The following is a 25,986-nucleotide window of genomic DNA, read 5'->3' as shown; positions in this document are numbered from 1 at the left end:
GGATGGTCTCAAACTGTAGGTAGCATTCTTCTGGAACAGACCAGAGGTGAATCTCTAATTGCAGAAATAGTCATTAATTGCACATTCGTCACTGGGTGCTCAGCATGGAGGCTAGGAGATGGTTTGTACAACGCTGAGTACTTGTCAGCTTCAACAAAAGTGATGCAAACTCTGCTTTGATCTTCTGTAGCACTACAGCATCTCCCAGCACAGCCCAGCACTGTGTGAAGGTAACGAACCCAGCGCACAGTTTTGCTGAGCTACAGAAATCAGTGTCAGTCCCTGTCTGGAACTGCTCTGGGTTTACTCTGAAACAAGAATAAGAAATCCCGTTCTCAGACACTGCACGGCAAAGTGCAGATTTCTCATCACGTATCAGAACAAACCTCACAGAAGAACACTCCAACCTTGCATTAACTGTGCTGTAGGTACACCGCACTGCAAAGAGCTGGGCATTGCAGGCAGGAATGGACAAGCTGGGGGGCACAACGCAGAGGACACAATGTGCTTCCAGCATGGCAATGGCATTCCTTCCCAGCACTGCCCTGCTCTGTGGGGGTATGCAGCCTGGGGCTCACCTGCACTCACACCTGAGTCAAGAGAATGCACTTTTTCACATGCCAAGGACTGATGCCTGTTACACCTCCATATCCTGTCCCAAACATGTCCACATCGCACTGCAGAAAGTAAGTAATCCTTCCTGAGGGTACAACGCTCTTCTAAAGAAGAGGTTACGCCACAGAGGAACTCATGAGGGTGGCCCACATTTTTGGGAAGCCTTCCTCCTACTGCTCTCATTGACCAGCAGATGAGAGCCGCCCAGCACTGGCCATTCCCCATGTGGTCAGCAGGGCAGAAGGCCCAAGGGAAAGCACCAGGATGGGGGAGAACACCTGAGTGGAGCTGTAGGACTTCTCTGCCCTGCTCTCTTCTGCTGTGTCACAAGGCATTTCAGCGTTTATTTTTTTAAAACCAGATTTTGCAGAGTATGTTTTACCCACTATGAGTACATCTATTTCTGTTTCCACGCTGATGCGTCAGAGGACTCCTGGAACACCCCGCTGTCCCATTTCTCAGCAGACGGCTCCTTCCCAACTCAGGCAGCAGGAGAGCTCCTCCCATGCTTCCCAAACACCCACTGTATTTTTCCAGCCTTTGTCTTGTATTTAAAAGCCACGACAGACCTCATGCATGCTGCCCAAGTCCCGGTGCCCACCCTGTTGTCATGGCACCTCCCAGGCTTACATTGCTTGGGGCAGGGCGTACATCACACTGTAAATCAATGGCTGATTTAGGAAGTGTACATGCAGCAGATCAGCATGCCTTTAAGCATCTCTGCCCCACTGTGTAGGACGTGATTCTTTTAACTAAGCACTGTGTTTGCATCAAGTGGGTGTTGCTCACATGTAACCCCTACCTTCCTGCAGCAAGAGCTCCCAACCATGCTATGAGCTCAGCTATGGGAGGGGTACATTGCTGCTTGCACCCTCTGCCTCATGCCCAAAGCTTTGTTATTCCTGTCCAGAGCACATGACAGGAGCCAGGAGCTCCCAGGCTGCAGATTACAGCTGTAACAGCAGCTGGGGCGCAGTGTACCTGCTGAGTTTGGAAAAAAAAAAAAAAAAAAAGATTTCACACTTTCCCAGTGACTGGGTTAGAAACACGTATCAATAAGGCAAAAAGAATCATTTTGACAAATTGTGCTCCTCTTTAATGGAGCTGCAGTAAGAGGTAGCTCAGCAGGCTCACTACATTAAGCCTGTTGCCTGTCTAGCATGCTGGCACTGCTGCTACGGGTCCAGGACTACCTGGGAGCACAAGGCTACCAGTAGGAACCCAGCACTCAGGCTCAGAAGCAAGACAGGGAGAGGAGCTGCAGCAGGGACATGGCTGGCATTGCCCTTGGCTCACCCAGGACCCTGGCAGTGGGCTCTGCAGGATGCATCACACCAGGACACGGGGCCTCAGTGAGGTCACCTCCTCCTGTGCAGCCTCCTGCCCTCCCCACCTTGCCCTTACCCTCTCAGAGGTATGCAATGCCATTCTCAGAAGCTGCGACCCACAGCTGAGCTTTGGAGATGATCATTTCCTAACTCTGGAGAAGACTGGAGCTGGACAAACCCTCAACAGTCTGCTTTGCATCAAAGGGCCAGCAAATGGCCTAAATGCATTTCTTTTTCACCAGCTCATGCTCAAGCCCCAGCGGGCACAACCAGCCACGTGGAAGCAGGTAGGAACTTTGCAGCGGCAGAATTCACCACTTTGAGCTCAAATCAAAGACCACAAAATTCATCCTAGAAATTGCATCGCTGAAGGTTACCTTTCTACTATATTAAGAGGTAATGGTTTTGAAACAAGAAATAGAAATGTACTTGTAAGGGAATACGGCGATTCTGTTCCTCGCCGAAACACTGCTTGCAATTACAGCAACTCGGGAGCTCAGAGGTACACATGTGTTACCCACACTGTCCCTGACAGCAGTGCTTGCTGACATTTTGAGTATGCCAAAATACATGCACTGCTTGTGAAGGAGACACTGAAATCCCACCCAAAAGAAGAAAAAATGACACAGGAACTTATTTAATAGACCAAAATGACTTTAAGAAATGCTTTAGAAAGAGCACAGGAGTGGAGAAAATATACAGCTGTGCCTTTCCAAGGCTCCGGCTGTTTCCAATTCTTGACCTGGATGCCACTGTCTCTGTATTTAAGAAAGCCCAGGCTCCTCGTATACTTACAGCTTCATCCTCCTGTGGCAAACGCTCACTGAAAGCAGCAGCTGATGTGCAGAGCAGTAAGATGTGCAGTGTCATGCAGTGACCCCGCCGCTGTCATTTGCTGTCACTCGGTGTCCCCACATTGCATGAACTGACATGAGCAGCACACGATTCTCAGCCTAAACCATCTCTGCATGTCACAAGCCAATTCAGCAAGACACATCATAGTCTCTCACACTCTGAATGCTGTGTTAGGCATCTAAGAATCTGTAAAACTAAGGAATTAATCATTGGTATGGGAAATGCCAATGCCACAAGTGACTATATTATACTTATGGAGAACTAGTTTGTCCAATCTGGTACAAAGCAGGAACACCAACCTTCTCCATCATGGTTTTGGGAAGTCAGAAAGATGTGCTTGGAAGCAGCACGCTGGGGATAACATCCAGCCCCAGGAACACAAAGCTGTTACAGCCAACAAACCGCACAACCTCTGTCAGGTCGAAGTGCTCCAAAGGCCCTGGGATGGCACCCAGCTGACTCTGCCTGCATGGCCCAGGGCTCCATGCACACAGTGCAGGTAAAGCTGCTCAACAGATCACCGCCACAGGGCTTTGCAGGAGGAATTACACTTGAGTTCATTATTCCGTTCTTCCGTTCTTTTAGGTACCTGAAATCCTATTAAAAAAGCAGAGCTCCTGCAGTGAGGGAGAAACCAAAGCTGCACAGAGGTGAAGCCAGAAGCCATCTGAATGCTGCACAAAGGAAGGAAGGGCAAATGCAGAGGCAGCAGTGCTGAGGAACTCACCTCCTGCAGCAGGGACAGAGGTGGGAAGGATAAAAAAGTCCTGAGAATGCGACGATTGGGAGTGCAGATAGGGAGAAATGAATGAGAATCACATGGCAGGAAAAAACGTAGAAAATGAAAAAGAAAGGTTTAGAAAAGAGCAGGATTCTGAAATGAAGAAGTAATTAAAATAATCAGTGCCAAAATGCCTGGAGGGCAGCCCAAGGCTTTGGCAGCAGAACAGCAGAATCTGCATTGGGAGCAACTTCCTCACCAGGGCCCTTTTATTATTCCAAATACAGCAGGTTTGAAGCTGGAAGAGCAGAAGGTACTTAAGTGCTTATTAAAGGCCCCTGGGGATGCCTCAGGCAGCTCCCAGTGCACCAATCCTGCAGGGAAACCACCAGACCCCACCTGGCCTGTGCCAGCAAGCCTTGGCCACAGTGATGGCAGCTCCCCACCCCCCACATGCAGCTTGGCCAGCCCATGGCACACCCCCTGTGTCTACATGGATGGGAACATAACACTGGCACTTTCCACGACATCCAAAGAATTTATCCTTGGTGATTTTGCCGCAAAAAGCTTTGGTGCCTGCAGGATCGCCTGAGTTCAAGAGCTGAGGGGACTGCACTGCTTCCCAGATGGCAAAGGACAGTGCTGGGAGAGGGCTGGGGTGACACGCATGGGTGCATCAAGCTCAGCAGGTAAAGATTTACAAGGATGAATTTCAACCTTAACTTTCTAGGTTAACTGCTGTGCACTGAGCGTGGTGCACAGACTGAGAACAAATAAAGCTGAGCAACTCGGATTACAGGGAGCAAGTTCTGGCACCAGGCTGCGGATGGGCTGTACACATGCTGCACTACATCACCATGCCTGGAAAACCGACACAGCTGACTGCCATGCCCTGAGCTCTGGTCCCCACCTGTCCTGTTTTGCACAGCTCCAGATAATAATAGACCTCAAGGTTTCCAATGCCCAAATCTTCTCTGTATACAGAGCAATACAATAGCCCAGCCTACATCAGTCGCTGCCTGTCCAGTGAGCTCCTCACTTCAGGCACATGAGACAGAGCGCTTAGAATAACACCAAGTGAATAGTGAGAAGAACTGAGATACCCATCAGAGCAGTCACTTCCCCCCCAGCTGCAATCCAGCCCCACAGCAGCCTTCCAGCCCAGCTGTATATATATATATTTGTGTTTCCCTTTTACAGGTTGCTACTAAATAGCTATTTCCTCAATTAAGAATGGAGAAAAACACAAAAATGATGTTGATACCAGAAAGTCATACCAGTTTTTTAAAACAGAAATAAAGTTCCCCTTCTTCCTTGAAGTGATTTGCTTGTATCCATGTAAAAATGTTAAGCTAGTTCTGTAGCATCTACTGTTAGATTGAATTTAAGATTATGAACATGTGCAAATGCTTGTGAGGCAAAAGTGGCTGTCCTAGCAAGGGACTAACATCACACACAGCAACCAAACAGCTGGGCTCCTGCCTTTAGCTGCACACTGGTGCTCAGAGGTGCAGATCCTCCTCTTGCCACCAGCTGTCTTTGCCCTTCATTGCTCAGGTCCTTCCCTTCCCACACACTCCCCAGGATAACCCCAAACAACCCCAACTGGAGCTTCTTCCCTTTCTGTCAGTCACCTCCCCAGGCAGCTGGGCTCCAACATGGCACACAGGGAGGAAAGCACCTTTAGCAAAAGGCAAAAACCTAATTCCTCATCTTATTGCCTTAGCTTGTCCCCAGAGCTCAGAAAGTAAGGACAGCCCACCCTGCCAAGTGAGGCCTGGGATTGGACTTCAGACTTCTTTTTGAGGGCTTAAACTGAGCCTTCCATTCCAAAAGGCTTATTGGCTTGAGCCCAGGCAAAATCTAATCAGCTTATTACAAAAGATGAAATGAAGAAGCAGAATACGCAGGGACAGGACTTGTGAAGTTTTCTAGCTACAGATTTTTCTCCCTAGCAATCACTCTTCTTCCTGCTATACCTGCTTAAAATTGTAGCGGAAAAAAAGGAAGGAAAACACATTACTTATCTGTAAAGGCTGCATTACAAACACACAACTTCTTTTTCCAACAACACCAGCAATTTACTTCTGACTTCACATACTGTATAAATACAGCAACCTCTCTCTGTCAGAGAACCATGTGGTGCAGCACACACAGCTTCCCAGGAGCACTCAGCAGCAGTGAGGAGCTGAGCTGGGCAGGAACACCAGCAGGGCTTCACTCTGAGCATCTCCAGTGCTGCAGTTAACAACCCATCCAACACGTGGCTGTTAGTGATCTGCAATTTGCCTGTCAGTTGCCAAAACAGGCTCCCTCCAAATACAGTCCTGCCATATTTGTTGCTTTACGTTCTCCTCCATGCTTTCCTGCCAGTGCTTTTGCACCATCCCTGAAGAATGGATCCCAGGGAGCTGGAAACTGGCCCAGCCCCCATCGCCTGGCAGGACGCTGCACTGCTGCAGCCCGAGCAGCTTCCATTCCTTGAAGTAGGTTATTGCCACCAAGGGGAGCGAGAGCCTGCAAATTAGTGAATTAACCTGTGTGTGAATTGTCTCTGCCTGCCTGCAACACCAAGTGTACAATTGCAGGTGAAATGAAAGCAGGTGGAGAATCACCAGCCCCAAACTTCCCAGCCTGAATCCAGCACCATCAGAGCATTTTACTGGGCAATCACTCTGTGCCTTCAAGCTGCCCTGCTACGCTGAGAGGATTCTGCAGAAGGCAGTCTCACATTTTTCATCTGCTTGCTGAAGTTTAGAAGCCGAGGCTTAGGGAAAACAAGACGTGTGCCAGCACGAGATGCTGGAATGGAGTATCCTACATATGCTCCAACAGGGAAACAAGGAGATTTTGGGGGCAGGATTGTACAAATCTCCGTTTCTATGTTATGGTGATGTTAAGGTGACTAATTAGAGCACTGCAGAAATCAAGCTGCCCAGTTTATTTCTCGTGCTCCCCATCAGCACCATGGGACAGCAGGTTTAGCATTTAAGGCTGTTCACAGAGATCCCCCTTCTGCAAACTGATGTCGACAGCAAACTGCCTTACATTGGATGTCAACAGAAAACAGCAACACCAGCGATGTTCCTCACGTCCGCCAGCATTTTCATTCTGTAGCTATCTTCCCTCCCATTTCAGTCCAATGAACAGCTCCGTAACTAAGATGGAAGCAGAATGCCAGGGAAAACTCATCTCTGATTCTGAGACAGCTTATTTACAGGAATCAGAAAACTCCTCCAGAGTTGTTCCACTAAATTCTCTTTAATTCTGCAAGTATCTCACTTATACTAATGCTTTAGGTTGTCTGTTTCAAAGCTCTGTGAGCCTACAGATATTCCGAGCATGTGCATCTCCTGCATGCTCCATGAGTCCGTGTCCCAGAAACGCATAAGCATGAAAATAAAAAGCAAACAGCAAGGGAAAAACATTTTGCTCCCTTTTCTGGAATGCCTACAGTGAAAACAGAGGAGGGAAGGAGACAATTTGGGCAGCTTTTCCACATTTACGTCGACCATGAAATGCAAATCAGTTGGAGACTCTGTTAGTAATACCATAAATATTCAGTTAACAAATGTGTTATTCTCTGGGCACTGAATCCAGAACCCACCACCCCGTTAACATGGATGTGAAGTTTACACCCTGATGCTCCATCCTGCACAGACCAGTACCTGCACTGCTCCTTGTACCATCGCACACAGCAGCAAATGGGTTAAAATCCCAAACAAGATTTATTGCAAGGCTGGATTAAGAGAATCAGGGGATAGGAAAAAGGAGAACAGATATACGTGTGTTAGTTCTCCCCATCACTTAGCTTGAGGTAACTTCACTTTGACTAAGGGTGCATTGCTCTGAATTGGTCCAAAGAGACATTTCAAAATGCAGGGAGATTTCAAAGTAGTGTAATTATTAGTGCAGTTACAGCTGAACTCTGTTGACTCTGCAGAATGTTTCATGGTAAATAACAGCTCTCAGAAAGGTGATGCTGCTCTCCACTCACACATGCCCAGCCCTGCAGCTTCCCAACTTCCTCTCTCCATTCCCACACCAACCAAAGGACACAATCAAACATTCCTACTTCTTTGTGACCACAAATGCTCCTGCCCTACCTCTGCTGTCCACAGCTGTTCCTGCTCTCACCGTGTCACTGGAGGAAACACCCCTCAGTGCAGGAGGGGCATCTTCCCAGCCACCAGTGCAGAAGTCTCCCCTGTCCTTTGGGTCATTCCCCGTATTCCTCCTGACCTGGTACAGAACATCACATGCCCTTACCTCATTCGCCTGGTGGAAATGGAGACAGCTAATCTGTGACACTGCTAAGTTATTTACCCTACCAGTAATACAGGAGTGACCTGTCCTGACCTCTTTCAACGACAACAAAAAACCCGCTTTGTTCTCTTCTGTCCACATATGCAGTAGATTCCTTAAACCCAATGGGTGCAGGTGAAATCAGTCCTTCCAAACTGCTGGGAAGAATCCTACTCCTAGCCTTGGTATAGGAAACAAACCTTTCCCTGCCCACTCTGGGAAGAGATCAGGAGTGCTGCTCAACAGAAGCAGCTCATGTAGGTAAAGCTGCACTGTGCAGCTGTTTGTGACAGCCTTACCCACTGCCAAGAGCCATGGGGCACCCTGAGCTGCCAGCCCCCCAGGCTGAACGCTCCAGCTGCAGGCAGCCCATGTGCTCCTCAGCTGCTTGGGTGCCCTGCAGTTTGCCGCTGCCCTGACAGCCCCACAGAACAGATGGCAGTACCTTAGCTTTGACCTCCCAGCTCCCAGAATCTCATCCTGTTGGGGAGCTAGCTCAGTATTTAACAAAATACAGCAAAATTAAACCACGGGCAAATGACAAGCAATTGAGACAGCAAAGCTGTGCGGATGTGGCAATGACTGCACACAAAAGCACAGCGTGCTGCTGCAGCTGAGCATCACAGTTTGGCACCAGAACATCCCCACCCAGCCCAGGCTGAGCAGCTCCTCCTGCAGCAGCATCCCCCAGCCAGCCATCCTCAGAGGTTTGATCTATAGGGAGATGAAGCTCTTTGATGAGATTGATATACATTCCAACTAATAGAAGAGAAACACAGCCATTAAGTACATGGGCGCAGCTTGGCTGCTCTGCAGAGAAGCAGACCTTCCCAGAGACATGGGAAGGTGATGGAGGGCTCACCAGTTCCCTTCTTGTTCTCTCAGGAATTCAGCAGAGTTTGAAACATTCTTGCTGGTGGAAAATACTGCCAGGTATGAAAATGCATTAAATATTCAAGCACCTTAACAAAAAACGCAGGGCCTGATGACAAACTGTGCTGAGCATTTTATGGCACTAGTCTACAAGAGGGAGCATGCTCCTCAGCAATGAGGGATGCTGATATCAAAGCCAGGATTTCGAGTTGCACCTGCGCCTCTTGGCTCTGCCAGGGCGATGGGTTTGGCTGCAACCCCGGCACTGCTGGAGCCTGAGTAGTGGGGTGGAGGGTGCAGCTGAGGGTTGGAGAGGTTGGAGTGATCAGAGCGTGAGCTGGAAGCGGCATAGGGTGGAGTAGGGCAGGAGCTGTGGACTTCACACCCCTGCAGCACCCAGTCATCATCTGTCCAGTTTGGAGCAGGACAGATATTGTTTAAGAGCCTTGATCTAGCAGCTAATCCCTCAACAACAATAATTTCCATGTAATATCTCTCTAGGGACTCTGTCTGGGTAAAAACGATGCAGAGATGTGACAAAGTTTGTTCCAAGTCTGAGCATTTCCAGACAAAGCACTTCTGCTGCCATTTCAGATGGCAGGTTGCTTCTCTCCTTCATGCTGCCTCCCAGCCAGCAGACTGGGAGAGAATCACAGAATCACCAAGGTTGGAAAGACCTCTAAGATCACCCAGTCCAACCATGCACCTACCACCAGTATTTCCCACTAAACCATGCCCCTCACTACAATATCTGAACATTTCTTGAACACTTCTGTCAGCTTCTCAACCATGTTCCATATGTGACCTCCATCAGCAGTCAGACCAGAGAGAGGAGGCAGAGTAGCATTAGCTAAAAAAAGTGCAAATGAAGCCATTTAAAATGCTGCAGCTGATGGCATTGCCCAGAAAACAACTGATCAGACATTGCTTGTTTTCTTGATGGTCTATGGTGAGCCATGTGCAGCCTGGAGCTCCATCACAGAGGTGACTTTAGGGCAGCAGCTCAGCTGCAGTTCCTCCCTCCTGCCAGCTACCAGACTCCAAACGGCTCAGCATCCCACTGGGTCAGCTCCTTTTTGAAGCCTCGAAGCCATAGAAAGGAAAAGGCACCTGAAGAAGCAGTCTCAGGCTTTACATTCCAGCATGTAACACGTTCACTGATCCATGTGGAGGAAGGGGCTCAGGACTGCACACCCCACTTCTGCCCATCCTCCTGCACAGACCAGTGTGCACCCAGATGAGATTTCCCCCCTGCTCTGATGCAACCATTTGTCTCGCTGCCTGCACTCTGGTTAGCTTTGCATGTACAGCACTGCAAATCATACCTTCTGTCAGCTCATGTGTGAGAATACCAGACAAGAACAAGCTCTGTGTCACAGAGGCTCAGGCCCACACAGAGTGGTGTCCCAGTCCCTGAGGCATTGGTACACGCAGCCCGGGGTCACATCTGACTACGGCTGCTTGCCAATCTGCCACCTGAAGAACAAGCTTTGGGAGAAGAGAGTTTTCCTGGAGCAAGAGAAAAGCAAACACCGGTGTGTGCAGAGTGAGATGTCAAGAAAGCACTGTTTGGACTGAGGAATTGGATTGAGCCTTTCTGCACTGTTTTTCCTTTATGTTCCCTGCGCAGTGACTTTTACTAAGAAAGATATAAGCACCCAGGGCTTTCCCCAGTGCAATGGAGGAAGCATGTGAGCATTTGGGCTGCTCACAGCCGCTGCACCACTACAATCCAGTCACACACCAGTGAAGTGCTCTGCGAGTTCTGAAACCTTGGTCAATAAAACATTTGCACTCAAAAAATGTTTCACTTCATTTTGGAAAAAAAATGAAATTGTAAACCTTCAGGGTTTGAAATAAAGCTTAAATAAGTACAAAGAGGAATATTTTAAAATGCAGTGACATCAGCTGCTGTGAAGCTGGGGCTTGGCCAAAACCTGTGCTAAACTAAACATTACATTCAAAGCTTTTCACATCACAGTCTCAAATATTTTATCTGAGAATAATCCAAGTGCATGGCAGTGCTCACTGCAGCCACCAGACAGGCACCCCACAACTCACACTGGAACTGCTGATGAGGACAGAGGTTGGACGATCACCAAGGCTGGATGTTACAGCTTGGAAAAATTTCACCTTTGTGGATTACTGTAGAACAAAAACTTCAAAGCACTGCAGCCTCCAAACAAGCAAAGCCAAAGGCTCTGTTCAGTTGTGGTGGGACTTCATGGCCATGTGTGCACAGGCTGCAGAGCAAGAGCCACAAGGAGCTGTGCCAGCAGCAGGGAACACACACACACCTTGGATGCTAATGCGTTGTAATATGCAGTGTGCTATAGGTTGGACTTTCCCTCATCCATTTTACTTTCTGGGTCTGACTACAGCAGTTCATGCAGGCGCTGTACGTGCGTGGGAAGCAATCAGGGACATGCACAGCTTATTTTAATTTAATCAGTGCTATTTGCTCTTAAGAGCAGCTATTTGAGATCACTTTCCCTCACTGGCAAGAGCTGAATTTATGGGGAAGCAAGCAGGAAACAAAGCAAGAGCAAGGGAAGGCAAATAGAGCAAGCTGCCCCACTGGAGCTAAATACACTTGGGCTGAATGATGGGGGAGCAGGGACAAGAAGTAGCCGTAGGTCTGCAAGTCTCTGCCTATGGCTTTGGCTCCCAATCTCCAAGAAAAACTCAGTCACACTTGATCTGACACGATGCAGATGTGGAGAAGTGGAGTGCAAGCAGTTCCCATGCTTCCATGTCACCTAACGTGCACCCCAGGGATGCTGGGTGACAGCAATGCCAAGGGCTTCCTTGCACTCTTTGCACCTGGGAGACACTACAACGTTTCACACAGCCAAAGCAGCAAATACTGATGAACACGTATTGGTCAGCAGGATTTTTCCGTATCACTTCTGAGTGATGACATCAATCAGCTTTGCTACTCAGTGCTGCTGTAGATATCCATCACAAAGGTAGTTTCCTGAGAAAAAGCTGTTCCTGTCAAACCTTCCATTTTCTGCCAACCCTAAACAGATCACCGAGGGATAAAGGAAGGTCTGTTGCTCCTCCCAGATGAATTTCAAAGGCTCATTGAGAAAATGAGCAAAGCTGCACTAAAACAACTTACAAAAAATTATTTTGTAAAGGTACCTAGTAGGCAAAGTGAACGCCAGGGCAGCTCTCCTTATATGACTGTGACTTTCTCCATCACCTCTGCTCTACAAGTGTAGCACTGAACAAGACCAACCCCTGCAACACCTCCAAGCACCTCTGAGTAAAAGAACAGGTTGTTCTAAAGCAGGCACCAATGCACTGTTCTAAGACAGTGTCAGCACTGCCTTATTAAGACTGACCCATCAAGTATCACACAGTGATTTTCTGGTAAGTCATGCACTTGAAAATATGGCTGGTGAGACACAGGATCTGATGCTTTTGGACAATAAGCCATTTCAAAGCAAAATTTACTTCAGAACTAATTACTGACGTTTTAAGCCAAGTGAATTCACACTGTTAGCTCTTGCAAAATTAAACAACTATGTTGGGGTCCAATTGATGGTTACGGCTTGGGTGACATTGGATCAAAACAGAATTACCTGCATTCAGCAAACTGCAATTCCCAGCCTGAAGTCGTACTTTCTGCTGGTGTAGCCAGAATTAGAGCTGGGGCTTGCAGCTTCAAGGCCAACAAGACACAAGTAATGGAAATATTTGAGTTATATTTCACTTTCACTGGAGGTGGGAGAGAGAAAATTTAGAGCAAACACAGCTGATCCTTATTCCTCGACCTCTCTCTTCTACTGGAATTGAATTTCCCACAAAACACAGTGTAAACATCCCCAGTGCACGCAGGGAGTGCAGAACGCAGCCAAAACAAGAAATCCACCCTGTTGAACAAATCTGCTGATCTGAACGTTTCCATGACAAATATGGAAATGGCTGATTCTAGCCACAAATTTGGTCCTGATTGGCTACAGACTGTAAAAACACATGAGAAATCTGTACTTCAGCAGTGACTTGAAAACAGAGATGTATCTGTGCTGTGCATTATCTGCTGTGCTGGCCCTCTGCCTTTTAGTGTTGTTTTTATTTTTTTCCCCCTAACTCTTTTACTGTTATATTGCTTATGTTTGCTGGAAGATATACAAGCAACTTGAAATTCTCATGCCTGCCTTTGTCTTGCATCCAGTGCTAACTGCTCACGTGCTAAGAGAGGGCCAGCTGCTCCTCTTGGCTTCACTGGTGCTCGATGCACTGAGATCCCAGCGGTTCTCACCATTCCTGGTGCCTCCAGACCCTTTTTTCTGTGTGCTGGGAAGGTGACAGCAGTATCCCAGCAGTGAGGACAGGATGTTGGCACGGGCCAGTTTGTCTCCACTGGCTCCCCAAGATGGCTGAGCTGATGTAAGGGCAGGAGTGACGAGGTGCTACCTTTTGTTTGGCAAGCCCATGAAGCTGAAGGAGGCAGGCAAGAGGAAACCCAACAGGGAATGAAATTAAAATGCCATCAATTCAGGAAATCAGAGGAAATAACTTGTAAAGAAATGTACAAACAACCTATGGAACTACCCTACATCACCACGGCTTCCAATAGCTTATCTCACTGAGTAACACACCAGAGACCAGGGAAAGCTTTGCTGCTAGGAACACAAATCTAGGAAACAAACTGTTGTCCCAAAGCAGAGGCTGCATGGCTCACCACCTGCCTAGACAAAACACCAGGTTACACTGCACTGGGCACTCACGCCTAAGCCAAAAGTGTGATCCCTCCTACAAACAGCACTGCTCACTCCCAGGGAAAAGGTCCTACACCTGGCAGACCGCTGCTCTGCACTTCAAGGCAGATTCTGGCTTCATGTGAGGTGCAAGGGGCAGAAATACAAGCCACATCTTCTGCACCAAGCCATGAAGGGCTCAGCTTCAGCCCTCTCTGTCAGCATCTACCTCCTTACTTATGGATAGGAAAATCCTGACTTTAGACATTGCCTGCTTCTTTTACCAATTCTCAAAACAAGAGACTTGTGCAGATTTTGCTTATAGTTTATTACTATAAAGCAGCTTAAGATCTGTGTATAAGATGCTTGGCAAGACAAGGCTGTACAAATTGTCTTCCAATGCCTTGGAAGAGCACATAGATTATAGTGTATTCACGGAGTGTGGATCTAGACCCATTACTATTTCTTCAAGCTCCTGTTTTGGCAGGACTTAGCTTTTATATTAATCCTGAAATACCCAAATAAACACACAGAAATACTAAAAATCAAACAGAGATAATAAATAATCTAATAATGAAACAGATTGCAAGCACTTCACTCAATAGAAGACAATACTACCAAATGGAACAGCTAACCTGGGTGCTGCAGGCAGTGTGCCTCACAGCCAGGAAGACAGAAGTTTTAGCAGAGCCAAATGTGCACCTTGTCCTCTGCTCAGTGCTGTGAGAGCTCTGCCAGACTGCAAAGACAAGGTGGAATCCTTGGAGCACTGCTCGAGGAACATTTGCAAGTGGCTGAAGTCAGCCTAGCAGTGGTACACAGTGCTCCTTCCTGCCACATTAACAGTGACCTAAAGGCATGGCATCCCTCGCTGGCCTTGGAAATATCCAAGAAAATCAAAGGGATTTCTTCCAACTTACTCTCTCCAACTGAGTACCCTACTAACGGACAGCAACACTTGGATAACACATCAGAGCCAAGAGGAGACAACTCTGGGAACACAAGATTTGATAAATACAGCTGAACAATCAAAGCCAGCAGCAGGCATCAGCAAGATTGAATCCCACTTTAGATGGTAAAACGTGTGACCAGACGCTGCATTTTTACTGCCTGTGAATTACAGCAAAGCAATTTCTTCCATCCTTTAGGGAATGCAGCCAATCGGAAGACAGCAACGTAGTGGAGAACAGGCACATTGAGCCAAAAATGATCTACACCCAGCGCAAATCAGACCCAGCCTCCAGACTTCTAACAGGTGAATGGGACCCTGCCTACTGCCACCACAACCAGTGCCACCTGGCAGTGCCCAGCACCACTCTGCTCCATGTGTGATTCAGGGTCTCAGTGCCCAGACAGTTCTGCTTGTACCGTAACGAATATCACACATCCCAGACAGTCACATAAGTATGTCTGTATGATGAATAACACAGAAAGACAAACTGCAAACCATGCATATGCACACATTATCATAAAATTTTACCCTACCAGGTCAACAACTTGTTTTTACAAGATTTTACACTTGCTCACAAGCTTGCTCAATTAAATACCTTCCACAGTCCTCCCCATTTTTCTCTTTACAGCAAGTACTTGAAGTTCTGTACTTCCAAAGGTGATATTTTTTTCCTTTGAATTGATAGAAAATGCATGCCAACTTTCAATTCAAAAGCATGCGTATGAGTGAGCATCAGATCCAGTGGAAATAGAGACATCCTAGAAATACTGATATACTGCTAAATGCAGAGGTTCTGGCAGGGAATATTCCCAAGTAGCAGACAGACTTGCCAAAGTTTCAATGTTTTCTTCCTGATGCTCTCTAAACAATACTCGTTCTGCATTGTACCAATGAGCCCCCAGCAGTGCTTTCAACTTTCTGCTCAGCAGCACCACAGAATTTTTGAATTAACCCTGCAAGAAACTGAGCAGAGCTTAAGCAAATACTGTACAAAACAGTCCGCCTGAAAAATCAGTGCTTTGCAGCCAGTATTTATGGATTTAAGGGATCTTAGGGATTTTAATCTCTAAGATTGCTGCTTGCTTTCTCTGTTATTTTTTTCCATGAGCTTCCCCTCCTTTCTTTCCTTATAAAAATGTCCTAATGTTTTTCTTCTTGATAATCTTCATAAAACACACATCATTAGCACTGCACACTTGGTGTTAGATTACTGAAATACAACATTGCCTCTAACAATACTTTCTGAGAAAGAAACCACAAGGTATTGGGAAGAATTTGCCGTGCATCTACGTTTTATTCCCTCCTCGGTGGATTTACAAAGTATGGGATTTGGGAATAAACAGGTCTCTTCTGTAAGAGCTCTGCATATGGAGCCACTGAGTTTCTCCTCCTCGTCCATGCTTGCACGAAGGATTACAAGATTTCAGATGGTTTTCTCCTCCAAAGCCCCTCCACAGCAATTTCCTCGTGCCCACACGTTTCCTCCACCACCTCACATCCCACTCTCCTCTCCTCTACAAATTACAACTCACATAAACACTGCTGGCTTACTTGCAAGTGGCACACGTTCATTTTCTCCTCCCTTCCTAATACTAATTTTTATCGCAGCAAATACACAGAAGGGACAGGAAAAGCAAAGCAGATCTTACCTTTTGATGGTCTTCTTTGTTTCGTTTGTAGAGAGGAGAACGTACCCATCACAGCGCCCATTGCAAACGCTACTCCTGAGTTCTCGTGGAGGATTTATTTTGGCTGGGCTGATTTTGATCCTTCTCACACCCCTCCCTCCCACCACCAGTGCACAAAATCTACGCGAAATGCCCACGAGAACAAAACAAAACAGAGGAAGTCAAGAGAAGAAAGAAGAGATGAAAGGAGGAGGGAAAAGCGAAGCACTGCAGCTCAGCGTACAGCAAGCGTTAAGCTTTGAGGGCTTTTTTTTTTTTTTAGTCAACACACATGCACTGACTCACAGCCGGCTGCACTGTTATTATTCAGAGCAGCTCCCCATCAAAATTTAAATGCTAGGTAGATTCCCTTAGACCAGAGCTGGCAGCAGATGCATCAAAATATTTACTGGAGCACAGCCACACAAACACACAGGGTAATTCTTCCTCCCCTTCCCTGATGGCTCCAACCAGCAGCCTGGAGGTCTACAGGGGGAGCATCAGCGCGTCGCTCCCAGTGAATGCTAAGCTGGCGTCCGAGGCACGGTGAGGGGCACGGGGGGGTGCCAGGGCTGTGGGCACAGCACCAATGAATGAATGGGAATCTTCTGAGTGAGAAACGAGAGCTTCTGAGCCATCAAAGCCCCACTGCCCAGACTGCATGCTCCTGCTCATCAGGAGGCTGACAGAAAGGTAGGAAACTGCAATCCCTAACGTTCATCTCGAGCACAGAAGTCAGGGGGAAAATAAAGCGTTACAGGAAAAATGGGTAAAAAATATCACTACAACCCTGAGTCCTTGAGTGCTCGTTCACACAGCAGAGGCATTTACGAGACTGTCATCAATAACTTATTTTCCTACAAGTATGTACGCATCCTTTCTGGGGACACGAAAGCTGCAAAGAACAAAACCCTGTGAACATTTGATGGCTCAAAGGATGTTGGACAACTCTCTCTGCTTTCTTCATATTTCAACATATACATGGCACACTTTGTTATTTTTCTTGGCAGGTGGAAACGACAAGTGCTGAGGCACAGAAGGAGTTAAAGTCAGGAAGGCAGAATTAATCTGCTATTTGCTCACAGGGACTTCAATTAAGGCAGCATCTGCGCAAACACTGCTTTTATCTGAAGAACCTCATTCACACACTGGAGACCAAAGCACCACAACAGGTTTCTTCAGCTTTCCTCTAACTTAGGAGAACAATTTCATCAAATTCATTTTCCAGAGCTCCAGAAATCAGAAGCTGCCAAGCACTGCTTTCCTGTAGCACAGCCCTGGATCTTCCCCTGCTCACAGCCGGCCAGCGGAGCAGTGTTGGCACACAGAGGTGCCTTTGTATCTCCTATGCATACCAGCAAACCGTGCTCAATCAGCTTAACTTGCAACAGGCTATGGTGTTATGCATAATGCGTTTTCTTTTTCCATTTTATAACTCAAAATACAGCATTTTTTCAAGCATACTGTGGTAACACAGTGCCAAAGTCCTGAACTCACCCATAGCAGCTTGCAGGTGGGTATGAAGCTCCTGGCAGGTGAGGCACTGCCCTGGGTCCCCCCTGCCCCCAGGCTCCAGCAAAGTGCCTTCCCCAGCCTCAGGCTGCACTCATCCCCAAGCTCTGAAGAACTCTGAGATTAAACACTTTTTTATCCAAATACCTATAGCATCTATTTGATTAGTATTTTTTTTGCTCCTACACATTAATATATGAGACAGCTTGCAGTATGCACATGGAAAACCACCATTCTTGTGCTTTTTGCTCACAAGAAAGGCCAGAGGATGACCAGAGAATTTGGGAGATGCATCCTCACATGGCAGCAGCTGCTCAGCACCTGGTGTCTGGCTCAGTCAGCTCCATGCCAAATAGGAGCAATGAGGGGGTACTGCAGTGCAGGGGGGTCTGTGCCCCCTGTGCTACTTTTGGGCATGGATGTGGCTGATCACAATGGGAGATACATAGGAAAAAGAAATTTGGGAAGACAAAACTGCATTCCTGATGCTGCATTACTGTTAACCTGAAGCAGCACGGTATATGGAGTCAGAGGGCATGAGTGGATATTTGGTCTTTTTCAAGTCTTTGAGACTTGAAAGGAAAAACGGCTTGTCTTGGCTAGGAGCCAGCATTGACAGATCCCTGTGAAATCATGGGAATCACGCACTGCGTACATTTCTCTTTGTATGACTAAAATATGCAAAACAGGAATGAGAGGAAGAGCTGTATGTGAGTCTGGGCAAAGAGTACAGAGTCCCAGACCACAAGTTCACCAGCAGATGCTTTCTCTTACAGCCAAAAACCAGGATCTCCAAGGAACAGAAGAGTTGTAAACAATAATGAATTAGTGTATGTGACACTGCAGGCAGGAATTTCCTTTCCCTGAAGATGACCATCCAGATTTATCAGGCTAAAAGGTATTACTTGCTGGGGGTGCAAAAGATGCTGATGGTTACCTCTACAAGGCCATCTACAAGGACCAGAAGCCTGGGTTCTAATCCCTCACACCACATCTGTAAGTCCCATGCTGCGAATTATCACTGCTGTCTACTAGTAATTAAACCTCACTCCATCACTTTGCCATTATGAGGCACCCTACAGCAGAAGGTGGTTTTGTTCGGCATGCAGCAATGTGGATCTTGAACAGTCTGAAATGTCTTCCCAAAGCACTGTGCCCCACTGTGCCTGTGAGTTATCAGCCATCTTCTCTCTGTAAAGCAAAGCTATAGCACCCATGTTTAAGACTAGCAAAGAAAAGTCTCAAAAGTACCCAGATTTTAAAAGCTATGACATTAGTGAAATTCATTCTAATGTTTGTTGTGTTTTGTTTTGTTGTTGTTGTTTATTTTGTCTCCTGAAGGATAGCACTGAGCATTCGTCTAATAGTAACACAAAATCAAAAAGTGATGGCTTATGGCAAGCCCTTGTCCTTCATCCTGCAGCAATCCACCTGGAGTGCTCCCAGGTAGGCTCTGTTTGAAAAAGGCTCAATTAGCATTACCAACTCCTTCTCTCTCCTGGCTATTCTGAGACCCAAGTGGCCATGCCCGTCATTCCTCCCCAGTGCAGACACTGAGGAAGCACAGCACTCCCCTTGCACACTCAGCTATGCACTGTAGGCACTGCCCACAGCCCTTGCCCTCTCTTCCAGCTCTGATTTTTAAAACAAAAGATGTAGAGAACTGGCTAGCTAGGAGAAAAAAAAAACAATCCCAAGCCAAGAGGAAAAATGTTCCTTTTCTAAGAAAATGAAATGAGAGTTTCTGTTGCTTAGCAAATTTTTAACCCGTTGCTGTCCTCAGCTGTCTGTGCCTGAACACCGCTGCCATGTGCACTGCCTGGTCCCAGGTCCTAACAGGAGCTCCTTGGGAATAATTCCTTGATAAGACTGCTCAGGTTTCAACTACACTAACCTGTGCATATAAGGTGTGTTTGCTTATGATGAATACGCATCATTAATTCCCTGAAATTGTCCCAGCTTGAAGCAGGAATACAGACAGCTAAGGGAAGTCCTCCCACCGAGCAAAAAAAGCCATCTTACAGTCCTGCAGGGATAAATGCGAGCAGCATGGGATGATCTGCTGTGCCACAGGGAAACCAGCTGGGTGACAAAGAGACCAAGCTGAGGCTGGTTTTGCTGCTCTGTACCTGAAAAAATTGTCTGGGGATCATTAGAGTCCATCACTTGGCTTTTTTTATTTTGTCATTGTAAGAACATACAGTAAATCTTCATATTTCAGATTTTCACAAGGAATTCACCACTCATGTGGGTTTGCTTTTGTTTCTCTGTTATTTTTCCCCAGATTTTTTTTTTTTTTTTATGTTTCCTCCAAAAGAGCAGAACCTAATTTCACCCCCTCCTTCTCCACTCACAAGCCATTATGATACACCAGGATGTCTTCAAAGAAACCTTTCTATTCTGAGTAAGGACAAAGCAGAACAGAACCATTAGAAGATTTATTACTGCCCCTTTATGGACCCAAAGCAAATTCTCATGCTAGTTAGTTTTGCCAGATCTCGAAAGGCAGAGGTCCTCCCTTTCATTTTGCAGGAAATATATTTTCCATTACATGAAAGCCAGTGAATAATAAAACTGGGAAATCAGATGGAATAGATGAGACTTGAAGCTTTGGGATCATCTAGATTGTCATGCAAATACAGCACTGACAGCATTAATCAAAATGTTAGGATGCTACTTGCTTTCCAGTTTATAGCATAGACAGATATACGAAACCAAACCAAATAAAGGCCAGTGTCACTCCGTGTCACCAAGTGGGGAACAAGGAGTGAGGTGCTGGGGTCAGAGCAGTGAAGGGTCAGAGCAGTGAGGGATGCTCTCCTGAGCACAGCAGCACAGGGCTGGCATGTGGCACCCCAGGCTGGAGCAACAGCCCCTCCTGAAACACAGGGTCAGGCATTGCTGTGCTGCTCTGTCCATCCTCCTGGAGAACATCGAGAGAGACTGCCCACACACAGACATCTGTGCACTCCAAGAAAAGGAAAAAGAAGGATGGAGGTCTTGTTCTGCCTATATGAGTCAGCGCAGCGAGAGCTGGAAATAAAACTGCATTACTGTCTGCTGGTTCATCTTTGCTTTAGTAATAAAACTGAGCAGGACTCCACAGAGCAGACCTAGCGCTTGCCCTAAGGACGTCACACTTGAAAACAGATAGCTGAGAGCTCAGGGAGGGAACACTTCACATCTCTAGTGACAACTTCAACACAACACGAGGCAGATACTGCTTTCTGTCTTCGGCTGGATTGTTTCTTCTATGAGCTGAGGGAGAACATTTGCAGAAAAATATCAACAAAGCAGGAGATGAGAGCCGGGGGCTGGGAGGGGAGAGCCAGGCAGGGCCCTGAGCTGCTCCAGCAGCAGGAGATGGAGCCGAGCGCTGTGCAGGCAGCAGCCAGGAGCTGGGGAGTGTCACGAAAGAATCTGCCTGGGGAGAGAAGGCCTAGGGTCAGTCCCAAAACAAGGCTGTGGGGCAGGAGTGCTCCAAAGGTTAGTGCACCTGAGCCAGGGCAGCGTGCAGATGAGCATTTTGGGGCAGAACTGCAACCTTTCTTTCTTGAGATCCCACTATGGCAATGCCTGGGGATGAAAAAGCTCACATTTCAGTAATGAAAATCATGTATTATCCCATGAAATACGCTTGAACTTTGTGCCAAGTGCAGTCTTGCCTTTCAAAATTATAAAATTCATAAAGGAGAAATGCATGGCTGTCTGAAGCTGGAGACCCCGAGGGATGGGGACAGAGTTGTGCTGCCGCATAAATTCTGTGCACCAGGACAGCCCTGCGCCATGCCAACAGGAGCTCCTGTGCTTTGAAAAGCAGTATGTGAACATAAACACAATGTATCAAAGCCTCTCCTACACAGGGAATGAGGAGAGGGCTTTTTAAGGGAATTCTGGCAGTCGGCATAGCAGAAAATGCCACAGACCGATGACCCATATTCCCTCCCTGCAGACAACCAAGCTGCACCCTGCCACGTTCCAGCAGTCTGACTGAGACAGCCCAGTGCAAGGGGACCACAGTAACTACAGTGGCATCTCTGGCAGCACTGAGGGCTGCAATCACGTGTTCTGCCACTAGAAATTCTGCAAGGAGAAACCAACACCAGGTATGAGGTGCATGCACAGAACCAAAACTCAGTAAACAATCCTTATCTCCTAACCTACAAGCCTTTCTTTTGCATCAACAGCCTCTGAGAATAGCACAGAGGACGTGCAGAGCTAAACTAACAAGCTCACAGCAACGTGCACTGTGACCAGACAGAAAAAGGCCCTGGGGAAACGTGTCCTAGCTGTGCACATGATGACAAGGACAGCTCTGAGAGCAGCTGGGAATGCCAGCGCCAGCATGGGACACGCGTGTGCTCCCTCACTCATGCCAGGCTAACGTACAGAATAAGTGAGCTGCACTGTGCCCAGGAGCATTAAAGAGAATATGCCAGAATGGTATAAAGAATGTGAACAAGAAATGTCAATCTGAGTTAACGACTGGCTTCATTTCTTTCTTATGATAATGATCAAAGGGGGTCTCACTGAACAAAAAACAAAAACAAACAAACAACAAGACAAAGCAATTCTTAGTTATTTTGTATTTCCAGAGATGACTGCTAAGAAACTGAGTCCAAACATTCCTACTGAGTTCACTCCAGGGAGGAAAAGAGGGAAGAGCAGATGTTCAGATGTTGGGGTCTCTCCCTTCGTTTTGCTTTCGTGCACTTCAAAGAAATGTGCCAAACTAACCACATATAATTCAGGTCATTGAACAGATGCACATACCACTGCGTAACCAAGGGGGAAATTTCATCAGCTATTTTTGGTTTGCACTTCACCTCCCATCATAGGGTCTTGTAACAGAGAGCAAGAGCAGCCATTAGACAGCTCTAGGTAAGCTCAGGTTCTGTCAGGTTAAATCACATCCGTGCAAAGCAGGCTAAATAAGACAGTGCTCTGTTCGTACAGTTGAGCAGCTGCATTCTGGATGTGCGAGGGCATTCCTGGTGGGGTCCTGCTGGGACATGCTCTCCAAGTCACAACTTTTGTTTTCCAGTCATTAACAGCAGTACACTTTAACTGAGACGACAAACAGCGTTCATTGCATCATTTCGTAACTTTAGAAGCAGGACTTTGTATTGAAGATTCATAATTTTCATGTTCTACACTGCAATCTTCTCTGCTAGAAAAAAACACGATGGGCATATTCCACTACAGCTTGCTGTTTGCAGCCATTGCAAATAATCCATTAAAATGGAGATTAGTTTGGCAAGTTTCATTAAGATGAGCATCAGCACCTCCCAGACTCACAACACCCTGTGCACTGAGCAGACAGCTCTATGACTGTTAATTTCCCATCCTGTGAATGCACACCTTCTGATGCTCCACCTCTACAGACTGCTTGCAGGAAAGCAATTGTTTTCTGTACAAAGACCCCCTCAGTATGTTAACCTCAGCCGAGCACATTGTCTGGGAATATTCTGATTCACTGCTAGACTGTACTGAACTACATCAGTGAGATGGAGCAGAGCCTACTGGGCACAAACAGGCTCTGAAGACAGGACTTGCTGTCTGCCCCAAACATATAACTAAAGGCAGATTACACCCTATTCCCTGCTGCTGCTCCAGCAGTCCTTAACACAGCCTAAGAACCAATACCAAATGTGAGCAGGGCAGTGGTTTCCCAGTATCTATGCAAGCAATCACAGGGAATCACATTGTCCCTATGGAAACCTCAAGGTCTGTGATATGCACAGTGATTACTGCCAGAGGTTAATACACTGGAACCATTCACAAAATTAAAATGAAGACCGAATAGCATCAAAAACAGAATTTACAAGTAAATGTAAATAAAGCGGGATTAGTGGTGACCAAGTGGTATAATAGTGGGACCTGCAGATTGGAGCCTCCTTACTATGGGACCCATGGACAAAACAGGCTTTGTGCTCCACAGAGGCTTTCATGGCAACAAATAAATAATTATTTCAGGTAGCTCCCAAGCAGTTGAACTCACTGATATTTTCCCCCTCCAACACATGTTTTCAGGATTCTTGAAATCATAACAGAAGCCAAAGCCCAGCAGCAGCACTCCAGCACACCCCAAGGATGCTGCCTGAGCCCTGGGGCTGCTCGCTGGCCCTGCAAGGGCTGCCCACGTTGCAAGCGATGCAGAGGAGCAGCAGGCCTTCCAACCAAGGAAAAGCATGGTTTGGGGAAGACGAGCTCGTACTCATGTAAATTCAGGGGCAGTACTACATGACACAATTACAAAATGAAGATGTGAAAAGCAGCAAAGGCACAAACAACTGTGACAAGTTTGGAGGTGAGTGCATGATGCAGAATTATCACCTGGTTGGGGCAGTAACCACAGTGCCCTGATAATGTGCTGCTCCATACACTTCTGATGTTTATTTCCATCTATAACTCTGCTGTAACTTTGTTTAAGCAAGAGAATCCACATTAAGGTTACAGCAGATGAAGAATGCTTCCTATAAAGGGATGCATGTGCTCCTGCAGTGCTGACTGCTGGTCTGAGTTATTACTACTACAACTTGAAGGCTGAAGCACTCCCCAATTCACATCACTAATAGCTACCATCAAATTCTGTCCAATAATGCAGCCAAGATATTCTCTGCTCTCATTAACTAGTTATGCATATTCCATTTCAAGAGGTACAAATGGCAGGGTGGGCACAGCACCAAGTCCCACTGCTGGCAGCAGGCTGCTGCATGCAATAACCTCAACCAAAGCAAACGGACTCAGCATCTGAATGTTGATATTCAGTCAGCCTCTGTCATAATGTGAAGGGTACCTTAAGAACCAGAGACCTGCAGCATTGGCAACTTTCTGCTGAAGCTGATGAACGACTTCTCATCAGGTGCAGACCACTAATTTCCAGGCAGCCCATGATTTCCTTTCCAGGTCCTGTCAGCAGAAGACTTATTGCTTGTTTCAGATTTAATTCTCGCCAACAGGATGACAGCAAAAAAAATCATCAAATCTAAAGGAAACTGATCTTCAGTAATCCTCTTTTGTGAGCTATGAAAATTGTCATCAAGATTTCATTAATCTAAGATAAAAAGCCTTGGCAGAAAGCAGCCAAATTGAAGACCTGCAGTGTGTGCTCAGCTCTGGGGGTCCCAAGGGCAGCTGAGACCCCAGACACTGCTTCCCTGCCCCCCCTGCTTCATCAAGGTCCCCCTGCACAGCCCCCACACGTGTTGGGCTGTACATGGAGGCAGTGAATGTCAACACCATCAGTTATAATGCGACATGCAAACCCCACCTGAGCAAACACAGCACACTGATACGGAGGACACCATTCTCCCTCTGACTTTCAGGCTACAGGGCCGTTTGAAATATATAGTATCAACTCTCTTCGATGAGTCTAGATTTATTTGGAAGTCTCACACTTTCCTGCCCTTTTGCACAGAAAGATAAAAAAAAAAAAACAAAAAACTTCTGACTTCACCCAACAGCATACAGAAAAAAAAATGGGGGATTGTAGTTCTACTGCTCCAGATATTAGAGGAGTCCCTGGCCTCACTGCTTTAACATGCAGCAGCAAAAATCAAGTCAGTCTTTGTTCCTGCAGAGCACTATTTAGAGCTCTAGATATCAGAGCCACTCCAGGCTCTCCAGGAACACAGATCTGAGGCTCAACGAATCTGACCTCTCCTGTCCTTCTAACGTGGGGCTGACACTCCAAACAGACACACATGGGAAGGGAAGGAGGGGAAAAAAGAAGAAAGGAAAGAAAAAGGAGAAGATCCCTTGCACACCAGGACTGACCATTTTCTATCAGAAGGGATTTTGGAGAAAGTCACAATGACACGTTCATAAAGCACTGAAATTTGAACAAGCATCAAACATATTCTGGAACTTCATGAAAGTACAACACTGACCCTATGCACATCTGTGGGTAACAAAACAAGCTCTTAGCTCTCCTAGTTTCTGAACCACCATTCTTCAACCGCTGAGCTGCTTCTACCTGCTGCCTTCTGAGAGCAACCACAAGATCTCCTGTCCTGTCCCCTCCTGTGCCCTGCTCCTGCAGCTCAACACAGGGCATTGCTGAATGTGCCCCCACCCAGGGAACCGGTTTTAAATCTTTCCCCTCTGCATGGAATTCAGCGTTAGAGACAGCTCTCCCAAACCCTTCTCAAGCTGCAAACTCAGTGGTAGACAGGCACAGAGGAAGCACCTGAGATGAGGTGCTGGGATGTCCTGGAGCACGACCATATCAGGGCTTAGCTGAACTGGAGATAAAACCAACTCCAAAAGGGCTGTCCTACTCATCTGTGCTTTGCGGGGCAGCTCAATGGATGGATGTTACAAAGCTACAACGTGATGCATTTTATAGCAGAAGAAAAAAGAAAAAAAAAAGCGTAATGAAAAGCATTCCTCATCATTTTATTTCTTTTCATGTTGGCAAATAAGCAAACCTTTCCAGCTGCAAATC

General features: G+C 46.8%; 1 protein-coding gene across 2 annotated transcripts in view; it reads right to left on the bottom strand.

Moving 5' to 3' along the window:
* KCNIP1 (potassium voltage-gated channel interacting protein 1) overlaps positions 1 to 25,986 on the bottom strand; it is a 302,655-nt gene that overhangs the window by 167,101 nt on the left and 109,568 nt on the right. Inside the window, exon 1 of one of the 2 annotated variants that reach the window (XM_052684939.1) lies at positions 16,008 to 16,300. The exons of the other annotated variant lie outside the window; for it this stretch is intronic. Within the exon in view, the coding sequence (XP_052540899.1) occupies positions 16,008 to 16,068 (61 nt within the window). The 5' untranslated portion in view covers positions 16,069 to 16,300. Of the gene's footprint in view, positions 1 to 16,007; positions 16,301 to 25,986 lie in introns of those variants that run through there. 2 annotated transcript variants of the gene reach the window in all.

The sequence above is a fragment of the Tympanuchus pallidicinctus genome, unplaced genomic scaffold, assembly GCF_026119805.1.
Source record: "Tympanuchus pallidicinctus isolate F22 unplaced genomic scaffold, pur_lepc_1.0 scaffold21, whole genome shotgun sequence".
Taxonomy (NCBI): domain Eukaryota; kingdom Metazoa; phylum Chordata; class Aves; order Galliformes; family Phasianidae; genus Tympanuchus; species Tympanuchus pallidicinctus.
Note: the sequence above shows the minus strand (reverse complement) of the source record. Positions and strands in the feature narration are given on the sequence as shown.